At 47.2% G+C, this 17,992-nt stretch overlaps 1 protein-coding gene across 2 annotated transcripts in view; it reads left to right on the forward strand.

Annotated features, from left to right (window-relative positions):
* Positions 1-17,992, forward strand: part of LOC142572982 (coiled-coil domain-containing protein AGAP005037) — a 591,568-nt gene that overhangs the window by 213,007 nt on the left and 360,569 nt on the right. For both annotated transcript variants that reach the window (XM_075682461.1, XM_075682462.1), the window contains exons 2-3: positions 5,120-5,339; positions 9,303-9,600. In XM_075682461.1, the coding sequence (XP_075538576.1) occupies positions 5,127-5,339; positions 9,303-9,600 (511 nt within the window). In that variant the 5' untranslated portion in view covers positions 5,120-5,126. The remainder of the gene's footprint in view (positions 1-5,119; positions 5,340-9,302; positions 9,601-17,992) is intronic.

The following is a 17,992-nucleotide window of genomic DNA, read 5'->3' on the forward strand; positions in this document are numbered from 1 at the left end:
GCTAGACGAGGTTCCCGTTAGGCTGATTGATGAACTAGGACCAAAAAGTAAGGAATCTCTGTTGAAAACAGTAGAAAAAACTTCAAAACATAAACGAATACCCGACAGTTGGCGACAAAGTAGAATGAATTTAATTTATAAAGGTAAGGGGGAGAAAGATAGAATTTACTCGCATAGACCATTGAGCATTACATCGGTAATATACAGGTTAGCAATGCAGGCGATTAAACTAAAGCTGCAAGTATTGACAGAAAATAATGGCATATTGGGAGAACTTCAGAATGGCTTCAGAATCAGTAGACGTCTGGATGAAAACTTATTTGTTCTTACTCAGTGTATTGAAATATTCACAGAAATAAGGAGACCGTTATACGTACGTGGCTTCTTTAGACATTACCGGAGCGTTATTTCCGATTTGGTGCCTATGCCGCGCTAAACGTAAGCCAAACGCGGCGGTCCTCAGAGAGCCGCAGTGCGCTTAGCCACTGGGCTCGTGGCGGCACCTCGCGGCGGCCGCAGTGTAGCCGAGCGCAGCGACCAATAGCAGCCGCGTATTGGAGTGTGCTTTATGAGGAAATAAAGCACACAGAAAAGAGCGAGGAGCATGGGGTTTTTGAAACGAGAGCGTTTGAGAAAAAGGTGACTTCGCGCTCCGCTTGCGAGCTCCATGGACCGCGTACGACAGCAGAACTTGGCTGAGATGCCCACAAGAGTGTATGCTACCCGCGGACTATGTTGTTTCACCAAGCCCGAGGGGTGGTTCAGGGCCCCTTGAACTGCATGCGTTTTGTGGGATAACGTGAAAGGAGAAGGCTTAGGCAACGACTGTATACAGCTTTTGAGCGAGATTTGTTTACAAAATACGGTTCGCGCTGAATGAACAGTCATGTGGAGCGAGGAGAAAGTTGATATAACCAAAGGACTGAGACAAGGGTACTCTTTATCCTCGCTGCTGTTTGTGATGTACATAGTAAGGATGACAACTGCGCTAGAAGGAATCAATATCGGGTTTAATCGCTCATACAAACAGGGAGGACGATTGTTGAGCAGCAGCTCCTAGGTTATTTTTATTCGGACGACAGTGTGTGTTGCTTGCTAACAGGCAAAGTGATCATCAAGGTCTGGCTAATATCTGCGGAGAAGGCGGGAATCGAGGATTGAAATTTATCGTTAAAAAATCAGGTCTTACGGTATTCAATGAAAACAGTGAACAGAGAGTATCAATACAGGGCCTGGAAATACCTCGGGTGAAAGAATACAAATTACTTGGTATAAGGATAAACGAAGGCAATAGATATATAGAAACACACGAAAAAAATAATAGCGAAGGAGAAGAGAAAGGTGCCCATAATGAACCACAGAGCCCTATGGGGATCCAATAGGTACGAGGTGCTCCGCCGTGTGTGGAAAGGTGGGATGGTGCCAGTACTTACATTTAAAGATGTGGTTCTTTGCTTGAATTCAGGGGTGCAATCAGGGCTCCATGGCAACCAAAGGTCAGTGCGACGCCTCGCATTGGGCGCTTCTGGGAAGACTACAAATGAAGCCGTACAGGTCGATATGGGCTGGACAAGTTTTGAAGTTAGGGAAGCTCAGAGTAAAATTGATTTCGAAGAAAGCATGTGGAATATGAAAGAAAGTAAATTAATTGAGAGAGTGTTCAAGTACTAGTAAAGAATAAATTTTGAATAACAGTAGAGGAAAACACCTAGGAAAGGTAACAGTATGTATGCGACCGGTATGGTTAGCAACATGGCAACAAAGGTTGTTAAATGCAAAGTTAGAGGCTGAAACAATCTCACAGAATCCGGCATTAAAAAAAACGGCTATGAGTAATTACCTAAGAGGCAAAAACACAATTAACAAAGAAACAATTTATTATAACTCAAAGGGAACACTTTACTTTTCGAAGTGAAATCGGGATGTGTAGGAACAAGTAGGTGCAAATGCGAAAATGCGAGGTACACCAAGCAAGAAGAAAATGTGCTTGCAGCGGTAAAGCTAGAGAAACGATGGAACATGTTTTATTAGAATGTCAAGCTATCTACCAAGCTGTCGGTTTAGGGTCTGCTGTTCTCCCTGAAACCCTTGGGCTTAGGGATAGCAGAGGGAAAGTAGACATATCCGCAACAGAGATTAGTAAATGTTGATTAGGGGCTTGGGGAGAGAGAAGTAGGGATACCACAAACAATGGAGAGGAGCAACAACAAAGTTCCCAATAATGGTTTGTACAGTTTGATGGCGGTAATTTTTTATAACTAAAAAAAAGCGAGATAGGTAAGACATTAGCCAAAATAACAAAAAGAGCATGGTAGCGCAAGCCACTACCCCGTTTCAAAGGCGACGATCATAGCATCCACCCATTCATCCAGTCTCATGCCCCCCATTTTTTGGCCTCAGAGCGTTATGAATAATTGCCTGTATTAGCTTTTCCACGAGCCAGGTTTGGCTTCGTTTCCCAGGGGGTGTGTGTGCGTGTCACCACGCAGAAGGTGGTCATGTGGAAGCCCAACAGCGTGACGCTTTGCCACTCACTCGGCCGCCTGCTGTGCTCGCTGCGGGCCGCAATGTGACGCAATGTGAATGGATGTCTGGGCATGTGTGACCTGTTGTCGCACCTGATGTGCCCTTATTTTTCAGATCTTGTTCGTATTGAATGTTCATTTGTCGCCACGACCGAGCAACAGCGATGCATGTTTGAACGCCTTGCAGAAACGCTCTAAGTCAATGATCTGGCATTCTGCGACCCCAGACTAACATCCAACTTTGGTATGCTGTGACCTGATGAACCGATCGATGCTGTAAACGGAATTGAGCACCGGACGAGCATGCAGACTGGCAGAGCCCTTGGCTGTGCCAACGCGTCAAAAGCCCGTCGCACGACACAACTCGACCCAGCAAGCCTTAGAAGTAGAACATTCAGGCTACTTTCACTAAATTTTACCGCCGATGAAATTTATTGCTCAGAAGTTTCCCAAGGTTTATCGGAATGTTTGGTGTTGCAACTTGTATCCGGGCTCTTCGGAGCAGTGTCAAACTAGTTTAGGTTCCGTAGCAATTGTCATCGCAATATTTTGCATTTGAGGCTGTACGTTCGACTAACAGTAGTAACAGACTTATCTGTAGCCATCGCGCTGAGCTTTAAGTTGCACGCATCTTTCACCATTGAATAGACCGGCTTTGCTTGTGAGAAAAGTGGCGATGTTTGTGACCATCATATTATGTGCATCTGTGGATGCAACAACCAGGGGAAAACGCGCCCCAAACGACGCGTTTTGAGCAATAGACGGAACATTTACTCACAATTGCCGTGCATTCTCACAAGTAGAGTTTACCTGCTTCAGGATTTAATCCTTTAAACACCGTCATTTAAGGAACACGAAATAGGCGCCACCGCTTCAGAGAACCTGAAGGGCAAAGCCTGGTAACATTGGGGTACTTCTAGCACTTGATTCATTGCTGATGTTTGCTCTTCTTCGTCTGGGAAGCTTCTTTCCACGCCCGTAGAGCAAATGTCAGCTGTATGTCGGTTCTAGCTCGGCTCAATATTATCGTATTTCCTGTTCCCTCTTTCCTGTTCCTGTTCATGTTTCTTTCTACATTGGTTGAACAAGCTCAGCAGCGTGCGCGCCCAACAAAATGCATCTTTATTAGCCGTCGATTTTTTCGCTTAATGAAAACAGCGATACCACTCGTATAGCATATATTCTTTTAGCATCGTAGTGCCCTAGATAGGCTCTGGCTTCTGATTGAAAGCGAGGCAACTTTCAGTCCCAAGACGTGGCAGTCTGTATACATTTTTGAATTTTGTCTATTGTCTTTGTTGGCCGTATACCCGTTATTAATAGAATATATAATATATATAATATGAAGTTGTCCATACACTGCCCTTAGGCAAACAATACTGCAATGATAATTGTCCTGTAGTTGCAAGGCTATGGTTGAACTCTGACTGCCCTGTTTACCGCTGCGATGGCTATCTGCAGCTTCCAGTTCGCTTTGGGCCACGGAGCAAGAAATATTTAGGAGTGGAAACTCCGCTGTTTGCGGCGACCAGTAAATGTCACAAGCCCGCGGATATATTTTCATGCTGGCGGCACCTGGCGGCATGGGAAGAAATTACCACCGTTTCAGTTGCCAGGGCAACCGGTTGAACGTGTTGCTCCAGTTCAGCCGCGCGCGCCTGACTTCTACCACGGAGTGGCCGGAGCTACCGGAGCCGCCGAGCCGTTTGCCGGACGCTGCTTTTCTTTTTTTTTTCGCTGCGGCTTCTACGACGCGCCGCATGGTGCCGCCACTGTATACGGTAGCGTCGGCGCATGCAACAATTGTGACTTTACCTGGTCGCCCGCGCTCGCTCGCGCTGACGGGAGTTTCACCTCCTATATGTCTTACTCCGTGCTTTGGGCCAAGTGTACTTTGCCCTGGGCTTGTTAGTTAGCAGCGGCTTGCATCAGTTGTCTTCTGGCACCTTATGGAATGATGCGAGGAGACAGCATTAAACTTTGGCAGCCGTACCTGCAGTGGGGGGCTTTCCGGGCCAGAAAAGGTGCATTTGGCAGCAGTCGTCGACACTGTGGAATGCTTCTAACATACCGGCCCTGTGCACCGAATTGAGACTTTAATTTGAGACTCACGTTGAGTGGACAGGTACAATGTGTCACTAACTTGGTACAGATAAAGCACAAAGTCATTAAAATAAATTCATTGCAAGTTTGCAAGCAAATGCGCGTGTATAAACAGCAGTCCGACAACGTGACACTGCTGTCCCGTGTGAGTGTACCGAGGATTTACGCAGGTCTGCATGATTTGTTTTGGTGTCAGTGCTCTTTGTCATGCTTAAAGTTATCTCGGCTAGCTCAGCTATGGGAAATTAAAACGCTTCCTGGGCGACGTCCTGCAGACACAATGTTGCTTACACGCCATACCTGAACCGAGAAAATCCCATCCCCCGGACATACCTCACAGTAAGCTGTCACGGTGCACTGTTTCTTAGCACCCCATTAGGCTCTGTATCTAGGACGTAGCCAATTAGAAAAAGGGAAACAGTGCTGCTCACATTTGCGATCGCGATGCCGTGTGCCACCGAGTGACACGTGGTATACGCCTGCTGTTGCAGCGTCGCCATGCCGTTCAGCATCCGGCGGCTGACGCTGCAGCGCAGCCTGTCCGGCGGCGAGCGGCCCAAGAGCGAACCACCGGGGGGCCGGGCGGCCATCAAGAAGTCCGCCTCGCAGGACGAGGCCCGCGCAGCCAGGGCGCTCCCTTCGTCGCGCTCCGCCGACCAGGGGGACCTCAGGCGGCTGCAGGCGCTCGGCCAGGCGCCTTCCCCGGTACAGGTCAGGCTCGCTCATTCATTCATTCATTCATTCATTTTTCTTCTTTATTTCATGCATGCATGTATTTGCGGAATGATTTCGTCGAATACTTCCACGCTGTTTGATCGTAGCGCAGCAACGACGGTAAATGGGACGGGGCTTTAGGTATAGCCGGCTCTAACGTAACCGACCTTACCATTTTTCAACACCTAAGAAAATAATAATTCCTTTTGACACATACCATATTTTCCTGCCTCTTACCCTTCTCTTTAAGCAGAGTATAACTGTTAGCTCACGCCGGCGTCCCTGCTTTTACTCAAATTCTCCTCATTCCTTTTTTAAAACGCTGTTGTGTTTCTGAAACATTCTTTTAATTAACAAATGATGCGAATTTCACAAATAATAACCGCACAGGCAATCAATCGCGAAAGTAACCGATGAAATAAATTCTGTGCACGCAAATTATGCATGACGCACGGACAGTGCCAGTATCTTGTGGCTGAAAACATGTTCGAGATTCAGAATAACCCTATTCCCTCCTATGCAAAGTTTAAACAATGGAGACTCAGATGAAGACGAAGTGTCTGCGAGCCAGGACGCTATTTCTCTAGCTCAGGTGTTTTCTCCTTATTTCTGCGTATTCATCTTTGGAGAGCCAGCACGGTTCGTGGCGCGGATGCAAGTTGACGTCCCCATGTCTCTGCCGGGAATGTAAACTAAAGCGGAGGCTGTGGCTAGGAAGCGGACCGGCCACCAGAGCGACAACGACGGCGATGACACTCGCGTCTACTCGCTCAGCAGTGAGGCCTTATCTGATGAAGCCTTCGAGCTTGTGCGGAGCCACAAGGCGAAACGATGACACACCACCAGGGCATCCATGTATTCGAGCACGCCAACAGTAGGACAAGCTCAGAATACCGCAGTCAGTACGATTCTATTTGTACCAGAACTCGCTGCCGACAACCTGAGGCGACTCAACAGATAGTCTGTATCGGTGCAACTTCAAGCGGTGGCGCCAAATCAGGTAAGAGACGTTAGAGTCAAAACACGAAAAAATGTGTTGGCTATCTACGTCACACATGAGGCGGCGCTGAGAAATTTGACGAAAGTTACAGAGCTAATTGGCGTTAAGCTCTCCTCGTACATCCCCCTGAACAGGGGTTCCACTACTGGTGTCATCTACGACGTGGACGTCTACATCTCCGACGCTGACTTGCCGATTCTAGTGAAGCCTGCCATTGATGGCGTCGCCATAACACATGTGTATCGCCTCGGCACATCCCGCTGTGTGAAAATTATTTTAAGGGCGAGACTTTCCCTTCGCACGTCAAGGTGGACCACTTTAGACACCCTGTGCGACCATTCATCCCAAGGCCGACAACTCCTCCTCCTCTACCCGCTAGGCCTGGCTAATTCAATCTAAATCTGACAATGTCATGGCGGAGGACAATACAACTTGGTCCGCACTACTAAAGCAACAGCCAGAGCCAGAACAACAGCGGAAGTCACAACCGAAGCCGCAGCCATTGCCACAGCCGGTGCCACAGCCGGAGCCGGAGCCACGTCAAGTGATACAGCTGCGCACGACTGTAGAGTGCACAGTGCGGGTTCCTGACAAATTTCCCGAAGAAGACCGGCAAGTGGCTATGATGCTCCGGTCTCTGATGAATACTTTTCGAATGCTTTTGAATAACCTCCACCCTCGGTCAGCCCGAAGAGCAATGCAAGTGCTGGATGCGCTCAATTCAGTACTTGCAACTCTTGAGTAAGCATCATGGCTCACCTACACCATTCTATTCGCACTGAAGTCAAAAAGGCTGCAGTTTAACTTAATAATATACTGCCACGCACTGCAACGCACTGCTGACGCCCACCGGCTCCTTGGTCTTTGCTGGCGACTTCAACGTGCATCACCAGCTATGGGGAAGCACCACGATTAGCTTCAGACAGCAGAATGACGGCCGCCTAACGTATCGGCGGAGCACTTGCTTGGACTTGACTGATTTCCAGACGCTTTGCTGCGTCCACAAAGTGTTCCCTCTATCCCGCTTTCCTCTTTCTCTTCCCCCTTTCCCTTCCCCCAGTGTAGGGAAGCAAGCAGGACGCTCGTCTAATTGACCTCCCTATCTTTCCTCTCTTTGTTATGTCTCTCTCTCTCTCTCTCTCTTTAAACAATGGAAGTATGCGGAAAGTTTTCACATTTGAAGGTATCTTTTCGGAGAAACTAATTTACGAAGAAGCTTCTGAGTCAACGTAAATGTTCGAAGGCTTTTCTAAAGCTTGAAGACTCGGGTTATCTTCTCGTTGCATCAGCAACGAGTTATTTAAGTCTGTGCTTGTCGTTTCGCGGAGCCTATAGGTGACACAGAAGAGGCTGGAGCTATCATCTTAATATAGTAGTCTGACCAAATCTGTAGGACGAATAAAATTAAAGCGTTGATAGCTACGTTCATAGCAGCGAAGTGATTCAGGTGTACGTTTGTAGTCTTTTGTGATGGTACATGGGAATGGGTCTTACGTGCATGAAAGATGGAGTGGGACAGCTGTACCTTCAGCTTAGTGGGGTTGAGAGCTTGTTTGCGAGTGTTTTGGGAGAGATTCATCTTTAGTGCCTGTGACATCATAAGCTCTGTATTGCACTCTGGCGCGTCGGTGACGTGGATAGCGGACTAGGGGTGATGCTGTTGTGGCAAGAAAACTTCTGGCGATGAAACACGTGTAATGTGCGGTTGTAAACGTAGCGAATGGGATCCGTGTGTTGAAGAGAAAAGATTTTCACCTGACACGACAGGCGAAAATCTAAGGCGGGGTGAGAATGTGTCGGTGGTTTCAAAATCTGGAGAGCAAAGGATGTGGGTAAGCCGCTAACCCAGGAGAGGTCGAGCTGCTGAGGGCGCACGTGGACACCGATAAAACCTGAAGTGCTGTTGTTATAGGTGCGAATAAGGTCCAGAAAGTGGGCGCTCGCGTTGAGCAGAACGCTTGAGTGAAAGTTTACATATAAGCGATGTCGCATTTGCTCACTTTAACAGTGCAGGAAACTCGAAGTCGTACGCGGGAAGTTAGGAGAGCGTTGCAGAGCTACAGCATGTCGACTTCGTGTAGGCCCTTGTGGCGGCTGCAGATGCGTACCAGCATGTTCAGGGAATGTTCACCCTGTTATAACAGGTAAACAGTCACGTAGCAACAACAATCGCATTGGATGTGGATGCAAAGTATCTTGAGGTGAAATTGTTATGTTAGCGAAAAATCAAGCGCTTTTATAGTAACTGGAGAGGTTAGCCTAAAGGCAAGCTTGGCATGCTACTCCAGGTATAGGCAATTAAACGGACTGAACAACAGAGGAAAAGAAAAAAAAAGGAGAAAGAGACATGCCCAGGTACACGTACAAGCCCGCGAGCGAAACGCACTAGAACACCAACTAAAGGTAACATACGGAGTCTCACTGAAGCCTGTAACTCGCAGGGATGCAAGAAGTGTACAAGTAACACGCGAAGCAGTGTTACTTGTACTTACTTGCACTTACTTGCACAGTTGACACCTGTGGACCGCATAGAGACTATGGATTTCGGGTTGTTAATTTGTTTAACTTCTCGCGCCCCACTTTTGAATCACCATCCTCATCTTGAATTCTTAACGGTCCGTTTCGGGATATTTCATAAGGGCAAGTGGAGAGGTGGAGCAGTAAAAGAAAAAGATACATAAGAAGATTGTTGCAAGAGCACGTAAACCAAGACCTTTCACGAGACACAGAAGAAACTATGTAATCGGCCAAACATTCAGTATTCACTTCTGAAATGAACCGTCAACACTTGCTCGAACCTCAGAAGGTTACGTTCACTGACAAATTGATCTGATAGTTTTTTCCATTCCTCAATCGCTAGCGGTAAAAACGACTGCTTGAATATGTAGGTCGAACCTTGTGAACACTGTGCACGGCGAGAATTTAAATCCTAACACCGCCGTCATTCCCATTGCCTGCAGGGATCGCCGCTGCAACACCACGAGCCGGCTCAGCCGCAGCAGCAGCCTCCCGAGCCGCCTGCCCGCAACTGGTCCCCACAGCTTACATCAGGCGGCGGTGGCCGCTACCCGACGCGGGCGGTGAGTGTCGACCGTGCCACTTCGTCGTCGTCTTCGTCGCTCCTATCCCGGTGGCGGCAGGTGGGCCGATCCAAGAGCGCCAGCATCTCCGAGCCCCGCGAGTACCCCCTAGACGACGGCAACGCCAAGCCCACGCCGCCGCCGCGACCCCCCCGGTCGGCCGCATCCAGGCTGTCCGGTGAGCGCCTGCACGTTTCGATTCAAGGGCAGGCTCTCGGGAAGTTGAGCATCTTTCACGGTCTTGACTGTTTACGGTGCAGTACATCTAGTGCCGCCTGCATTTTCCAACATCTATACGAGATCGCTCGTGTATAAAAAATTTCGCGGACGTCCATTTGCCCCAGCCCTCTTGAAACCCCAAGCATCATAACGTTCTATCTAATGTAGTTGTGTTGCCATTACTTGGCCACACCGCCATAACCGATCGCCCTTAGAAACGCGGCGGTGTCAGCCTTATTCCACTCGGTTTCATTAACTTGGTCACGCGATGTCTTCGTCTTCAGTAGCCGCAGACCTCGGCACTTAAAGGTAAATTGAATTAGTACAATAAAACAAGGCCGAAAAAACACAAACAGCAAGACGTTCGCAAAAATAATGCGAAATGTACAGAGCGTGTCACAAGCAAAAAGGACAGAAAACTGGTCTTGCGCGCGGCTCGAAGAAGTTTCCGCACTGCAAGCGGGCTTCCGTTTTCTCAATAGCTATGTGGCTATGGTATCTCAACACTCCAATTATTGGAGAACTATTACGAGCTGACTATAACAAGAAACTGCGATCAATTATCTAATCTAAACCACACCAAGACGGAAAAGATATTCATATGAATATTTGTATAATTACGCGACCATACTGCAAAAATTTTAGCCCAAGATTTCCTTTATAGCTTGAGCTATAATCCATGACACTGCAAAAGCAGTAGACCGTGTTAATGCACGCGGGGGCACATTTTCATACGTCTGTAGACTGCGTTCTCGAGATTTACTTGAGGGAGTGCGCCTTTATATCCCAAGGTCATCACGGCGTCAGTAAGATACATCTATACAATACACAACAGAACACTGAAAGGAAAAAAATGCCACCCAGTCGACTGTCGCATGAAACTAAAAGGCAAACCCCATGAGAGTTTCTCCGCAAGGGAAGCTTCACAGTTGGACGAAAATTCCTTCTGGCACTAAGGTGAGGAGGGGGGGGGGGGTTTCGAAAGCGGCACCAACGCCTTTCTGGGGCTGTCACTATGGCTTCCACAGAACTGATTTTCCGCAACAAGTTATTAAGGTCTCTCCATCGGGTTTTTCTATGTGTCTATCTTGTGGGCCTTTCGGCTTCAGACGGTTCTTATGGTCTCTGAAACTGTCAGCACTGCAAGTTAAAATCGCCTGTGCTGCTCGCATTCTTGTACCATTGGTGGTCACTAGATGGAGTCGCATTATCCACGACATATTTGCACTGAAGATTCAGACAAAGAGCGGCGCACTCGTCTGGTATTTTTCAGAGCCTGTTGGAGATTGCGAAAAAAGGTGCCCCACGACAATGTGCCATAAAAATTACTTTGTTGCGATAGGAATTATACGGACACCCAAGGAACGTTTTTGCCGTCGCTGTGATGTTCCGTATAGGGTCCAAGCACGATAACATCGTCACCGCGCGCAGTATGCTGTGCAAGTGAAACCTTGCGAGGGTCAGCCGACAATCGCGGCTCAATCTCGCGCGCGCAAGGAAGGAAAGCATGGAGGAAGCGCGCCGTCTTCCGTCGCGCGCGAGATCCCGGGGGAGGGACTGGGAGGGGGGGGGGTATACAGCGGCGGCTGCTCCGTACCGCAGGGCCGCACGAGCGCCCTATCTTTAACGTGTTCTGCGATGTGGACATAGTGCGTGATCGCACAGGCCTCATATTCCAAACGATTTGCGATGTGCACAAAGTGAGCCGAGTGCTCGTAGCTTCGTACACGCGGTTCTTTTGACCCTTAAGGCCCAACCACTGGCATGCGTCGGCACGCTTCGGTACGCGCCGAGAAGCGAATGCGTCGCTTGGCGTCGGTTGGAGGAAAAGGGCACGCAACCATGCACTGGACAGAGGCTCTGACGCGCGCCGACGCTCGCTCCTCGGCTGCGGCGCACTGTTGCTGGACTATTTTGTCTTCAACCGTCTAAATCTGGCCTAAAACAGACTAGTGTATAAACTAAGTTTGAAACAAAAAGTTAGTTTAAATTAAATTATGGAGTTTGACGTGCCAAAACCACGATCGGGTTATGAGGCACGCCGCAGTGGGAGATTCCGAAAATTTGAACCACCTGGGGTTCTTTAACGTGCACCTAAATCTAAGTACACGGGCGTATTCTCATTTCGCCCCCTTCCAAATGTGGCCGCCGTCGCCGGGATTCGAGCCCGCGACCTCGTGCTTAGCAGCCCAACACCAAAACATTAAGTTAGTGATCTGTGTGCTCCTTTAGATATCTTTACATATGAAAAGCACGTTTGATTAATGAAAGTGCGGTTGCCGCAACAGTTTCTTTTTACCTTTGAAGTAACAATAGTGCACAAAATATCGACATCAGCGCTCACGCTCACGCATCGTCTGTCTACAAGATAGCTTTGCAAACATCTGTACGACCATGCCATATCGTAACAAAATCTGTTGTACGATTCAGTTTTTGGTAGCTCATTGCACAACCAACTATGTACGAGGCGTGTATTATGTATTAGGCGTGCAAAGTATCACTGAAAAATATGTGTAATAAATATTGTCACGTAGTAGGGACGATCAAAATGGTGCAGAGTCAAAACTGGGAGGTACATGTGTATCTTTTATTAGGCGAACTTGTGCCCAGCAAAAACAACACTCATTCGCAACAATATAGCAACGAAAAAAGTCGGCGATCGTCGGAAATCTCATAAGCGGGTCAAGCGCGTCAGCTTTCATGTATCAGTCGTCCAAAATTCCAGCGTATTCACTGGTTCCCGCACGCTTTCCATAAACTACTACACAATTCGAGTCGCGTATGCAATGAGATTATACAACGTTCGTCGACAACAGACAACCGATAGATCTATTGATAACATTCGCGAAACTTCCGATCCATGCAGGCGCGTCCTGTGCCGAACGATAACGTTTAACATTCGTTAGCCGGTAACATACGGTCACCGGATACAGATAAAAGAAAGTATCCGTGTCAGTATAATTATGCTTGTTGGTGCATGAAAGAAACGTGCAAAAGTGGGTTCTGAGAAAATCAGCAACAAGAATTGAAGCACCTGTATCACTCACAAAAAAAAGCATCTAGAATAGCTAAAGTTTACGTCATTCGTAGCTTGTCTCCTCTCTATTCTTGATTCTGTGATATCTTGCCCATGGAGCACCTTATTTATTATTCTAGATTGTTTTGAAGCATCCACACCGCATCAGGAGGCCTTTACATCGAGTGTATTGCTAGAAAAATTTTCACTTTGTAAAGGCCACGTTCTATAGTAATTGCTATCAGCTTGTCAACTCTGTCTTTCTCGACATTAATGAAATGACCTACCGTCAGATAATGCAATCTTGAGAATCGGGGTGTTTTAATAAGCGTCTTTCGGTGCCCTTCGCCAAGTCGTACTATAGATGCACTTATTCGAATGTGGGGGGCGGCTCATTTGCATGATATAAGAAATATATATATATATATATATATATATATATATATATATATATATATATATATATATATATATATATATATATATATATATATATAAACAGGTTATTTTCACAATTTATACACTTCATCACAAAAAAAAGGCCAGTTTATTTTTCCAGCCTGCCATGATGTTTTGACTGAGAATTTATTTCATTGCGCAACACCGGATACAGCAGCTAAGCATTATTCAAGTTCAGAAAAAATTAATAGCACAATGCATATGATCGGCCGCATAGCATTTTCTCCCACTTTCTTAATTCATTCCTTTCTTCTATTTGCACAAAAGCCACTGCACTGAAATAATACACTAGTACATAATTAAAAAGCACGATGTTATACTACAATAATAATCAATCAATCAATCCAGTGTTTACTGTAGTGCCCAGGAACAGGTAGAGAGCCTTCATACTGGTGCACTTAAAGAACAATATGCGAGACAATATGTACAGAAAACATCAATGTGGTAGACAAAACGACGCGAGACAGAAAAACAAATAGGGAAGAAGAAAACGAGGAAAGGTAAAGCGGAGTTAACCTTGCACGATTATGTACAGATACATAAAACACAGGAAATGAACTCTCAAGTATGCCAGTACAGGCACAATTCTTACATGTTTTTGGAGTGGAGTCACATATAGCACAATCTTTAATGCAACTAGGCCAGGCGAAGAATGCAGAATGCTTGTTGGTGCTTGTTAGTGCTTGTGGCACCAACAAGCATTCAACAAGTATAGTGTTATGGCACGAACAATTTGCATATGATCACGAAGCTTTGGGGAATGTATAATGCCATGGACCACCTTACACAGGAACAAAAGGTCTGATTAATTAAGTCTTGAGTCTAGAGGTGCAAGTTGAGGTATATTTGAGAAGGCTGAACTATAGTTGCCAGAATGGCAAAAGTGGTGCTTGAAGATAGATATCAATATATTCTGGGCGTGTTCAATGAGGTCGGAATTAGATTTGCATGTTGCACCCCCATCTACAGAGACATACTCCAGTAGTGGAAGGCACACAGCAGAATACAATTTCAGAAAACGAACAGGTGAGTGGAAATCATGCAATATACGACATACAATTCCAAGAGCCTAAAGGGAACGTTGTGTGATTATTTGTGTGAAGAGAAGCTTAGCATTTTGTCGAAGTACACACCAAGATCTTTCATTTCATCGACCCTAAGGAGTGGAGCATCCTGTAGGGTGTATGAATATTTCACATGGTGTGTTTTCCGCATATAACTTAATGTCATAGTAGTGGAAACATTTAAGAGAGTGAGAGAGAGAGAGAGAGAAAGCAACAATAGGAAAGGCAGGGAGGTCTACCAGAAGAGCATCCGGTTTGCTACCCTACGATGGGGGAGGGGGAAAGGGCAATGGAAAGAGGAAAAAAGGAAGACAGTAAGCCCTGAGTGCGTGTGGGAGGGACACTATACACAGGGACACTATAAATGGTCTCTTAAGCCGGTGCACTTCAAGTACTGCACTAGTGCACGAATCGCTTTTCGAGCCAGGGACGGGTGTGGCCACGGTCCGAGTATTTTTGCCTCGGTGAACGGTCTCGAGTCCAGTCGGTCTAAAGTTGCCCGCCGAGAGAGGCGTTGTACATCGTAGCGAGGCCAGGTACACAATAGGTGCTCGATGGTTTCCTCGCACCCACAGGAGTCGCATATCGGGCTCTCGGCCATTCTCAAACGATAGGAGTATGCGTTCGTGAACGCCACTCCGAGCCACAAGCGACACAGCAAGGTTATTTCGCTGCGGGAAAGGCTAGATGGCAGTTGTAGCCGTAGCGTGGGGTACAGTTTATGTAATCGGCAATTGAGGGCACTTGAATTCGACAGATCTTGTTACTTCTTGCGTACAAGTAGGCGAAGTTCCCTGGCAGCGTCCGACCTCGTCAAAGGTGTTGGATGCGTCTGGGTATCTTCGTGGGCAGACCGGGCAGCCTTGTCAGCTAGGTTGTTGCCGACGATGCCACAGTGAGCAGGAATCCACTAAAACACAATGTGGTGCTCTCTTTCCAGAGTATGGTGGTGCACTTCCCTGATGTCAGATATCATTGCTTGTAAGTTCTGTGATGTAATGCAGACGTGATACTGTGAAGAGCTGCCTTAGAATCACAAAATACGACCCACCTCTATGTTGCCTCTTCAGTGCTGTACGTCATAGCGGCATGGAAAGCTGCAAGTTCTGCCGACGTAGATGTAGTCAGGTATGACAATTTGAATCTAACTGTAACTTGCCTAGCTAGAACGACGAATGCGGCAGTTGAGCTGGTATGTAAGGTCGAACCATACGTATATGTGTGAATGTGGCCATGATACGTCTGGTGCAGTAATAGGAGCGTAAGTTGCTTCAGAGCCGGCGATGGATGACTGGACTTCTTTGTAATTCCAGGAATAGCAAAATTCACTTGAGGCTGTCGCAGGCACCACAGGGGAGATGAAGGCTTCGCTGCCGCTGTAAAAGATGTCGGTATGCACTCTTGATGAGCGCTAATCACTCGTGAAAAGGTCGCTTGAGGTCTCTCGGCGGGTAGGGAGGCCAAGTGATGGTCGGGGATCCTTGACAGATGGCGAACGTGCGCTCTGAGAGAGTAGACAGCTACATGTGTCTGGAGCATATGATCTCCCGCGATGGCAATTGTTGCTGCTGTTCACAATTGTGTCGGCAGCGTCTGAAAGGGTTAAGCACTGCGGAAGGAATACCATCAGCACCACAAGAAAGGAAAGGTTTGAGGCGCTTCATACACTTGAAAATAAGGTCTTCATTGACTGATAGCGTACATGCCTCGCCAGACTGAGAAGAAAGGTCACTTGAAGCACCGTTTACGCCATATACACAACAGAAATGTTCTGCAAAGCCATCAGCAGTGTTCGAGACAACATCACCATTTTCATCAAGAAGGCACACATCTTTGGCACTCTCTTTAGAAGAATGAGAGCGTGCGAAACTCCAGAAACATTTTGAATTACGTGTCATGCTGGCTTCAACACATTCAATGTGGTCGTAGTGATGATTCGATAATAATAATAATAATATTAATAATAATAATAATAAGCTTAGTAGTAACATGACACTCTAGACAGCTCGCAAGGCTAAAGAAGGTTGGTTCCTGTAGGCTAGTGTTTGATAGCCAGCCATCTAGAGCAGGAATTTGTAGGCTGCCGAAGACACCCCCCCCCCCCGTCCACACACGTACACACAAACACGCACGCAGTCGACCGGTGCACAACACGCAGGAGTGCTAATCAGTGCGGTCACAAGGAAGCGGAGTCCGAATGGATGGGGGGGGGGGGGGGAGAAAGCTCTGTATGCGAGATATAAGCTTGGAGTTGCGGTGTCGGGCCGTGCTGTGCTGACCGCTTGTTCAGACAGACTGAAGAAGATGGGTGCTGTCCAGAGAGCCGTCAATCAACCTGCAGAATGTACAGACTAGTGCAATGTAGCGCTGGCATTGCAGGGTGTGCCACTTGAGGACTTTGAGGCAATCCTTTTAGGCTGGCACGAGCTTGCGACGACCGGAAAGACGGGAGTAGAGGGCGCGTGTTGCCCAGCGCTGAACAAAATCAAGTTTGTCAGCTACGTGAGTTTGGTACAGGGACTATACTGATGAGCAGTACTCAAGCCATGGCAGAATGAAAGAAGTTTAAAGTGCTCGGAAAACACCAGGTCCACAGGGAAGGGAGACACGGGACAGAAATCGAAGAATGTGACGATCCTTAGATACAGTGCTGGTGACATATGCAGAAAAGTCGAAAGAGCTGAATGTCACACCCAGAATGGGACGGGCCCGAACTGTCTTTATAGGGCTGCCTCCGAGGAAGTAGGTTGCACACGCATCAGTATTGTTGGGGCTAATACTCATGGCAGCACTTTTTGCAGTGCTACTACAAAGTTTGTTATTGTAGGCCCAGTCGTTCACATTCAAGGAGTGTATTTATTTCAAGCGCATATACTGTACACCGGCATAATTTTGCAGTGGATGTGTTAACATGGTAATGAAATGCCTTCTGTGAAAATGCATTAGGAACTTGGCTTTGAGTTTATCTTTTTCCTGACTACAGTTTATAGTATCGCAGCGAGAAACATCTTAGTGGAAGATGAAGAAATTTGGGCAGTTTAAGCATAGCAACTGCACAAAGCACTGATGACACCTTTTCACCTTCCCCGCAATGCACTCGCACCATCTGCTCTCTCCATAAACAAAAAGAAAGACATCAGAAACCAATTAGTTTCATTGACTCAGTATGTCCGGCTTCTCAAGCAGGCATCGAAGCAATGCTGGTATACGCGGCTGCATGCATAGGTCTTACATGATGCAGGTCGTCCTATAGATTGCGCACGGTGCGCATATTGCAAACAGATCATTTGTTTTTGCAGTTCTCCCGTATAAGCACCCATTAACTGAAACATGACTGCGCTGTGTCATGTTTCCTTCAGTGCGTCAGCCTTCTTGAGTGCTACACGAGCGATTTATCCACAACTAGCCCATGCACTTGAAAAAAAGTGAGTGAAGGAGTGCTGTGAACTTGTACTGAACTGTATTCACATGCCGAATAGAATAGCGCACTGTCCTCAGTGGCTATGGTGTTGGGCTGCTGAGCACAAGGTCGCGGGATCGAATCCCGGCCACGGCGGCCGCATTTCGATGGGGGCGAAATGCGAAAACACCCGTGTGCTTAGATTTAGGTGCACGTTAAAGAACCCCAGGTGGTCGAAATTTCCGGAGTCCTCCACTACGGCGTGCCTCATAATCAGAAAGTGGTTTTGGCACGTAAAACCCCAAATATTATTATTAATAGCGCACTGTCAGCTGAAACGGGCGGCGTGGCTGATGACGTACGCACGTTCCATTGTTCGGATATATAATGTCTTTCGCTTTCGAAAGTTATC

This window comes from Dermacentor variabilis, chromosome 2 (assembly GCF_050947875.1).
Source record: "Dermacentor variabilis isolate Ectoservices chromosome 2, ASM5094787v1, whole genome shotgun sequence".
Classification (NCBI taxonomy): domain Eukaryota; kingdom Metazoa; phylum Arthropoda; class Arachnida; order Ixodida; family Ixodidae; genus Dermacentor; species Dermacentor variabilis.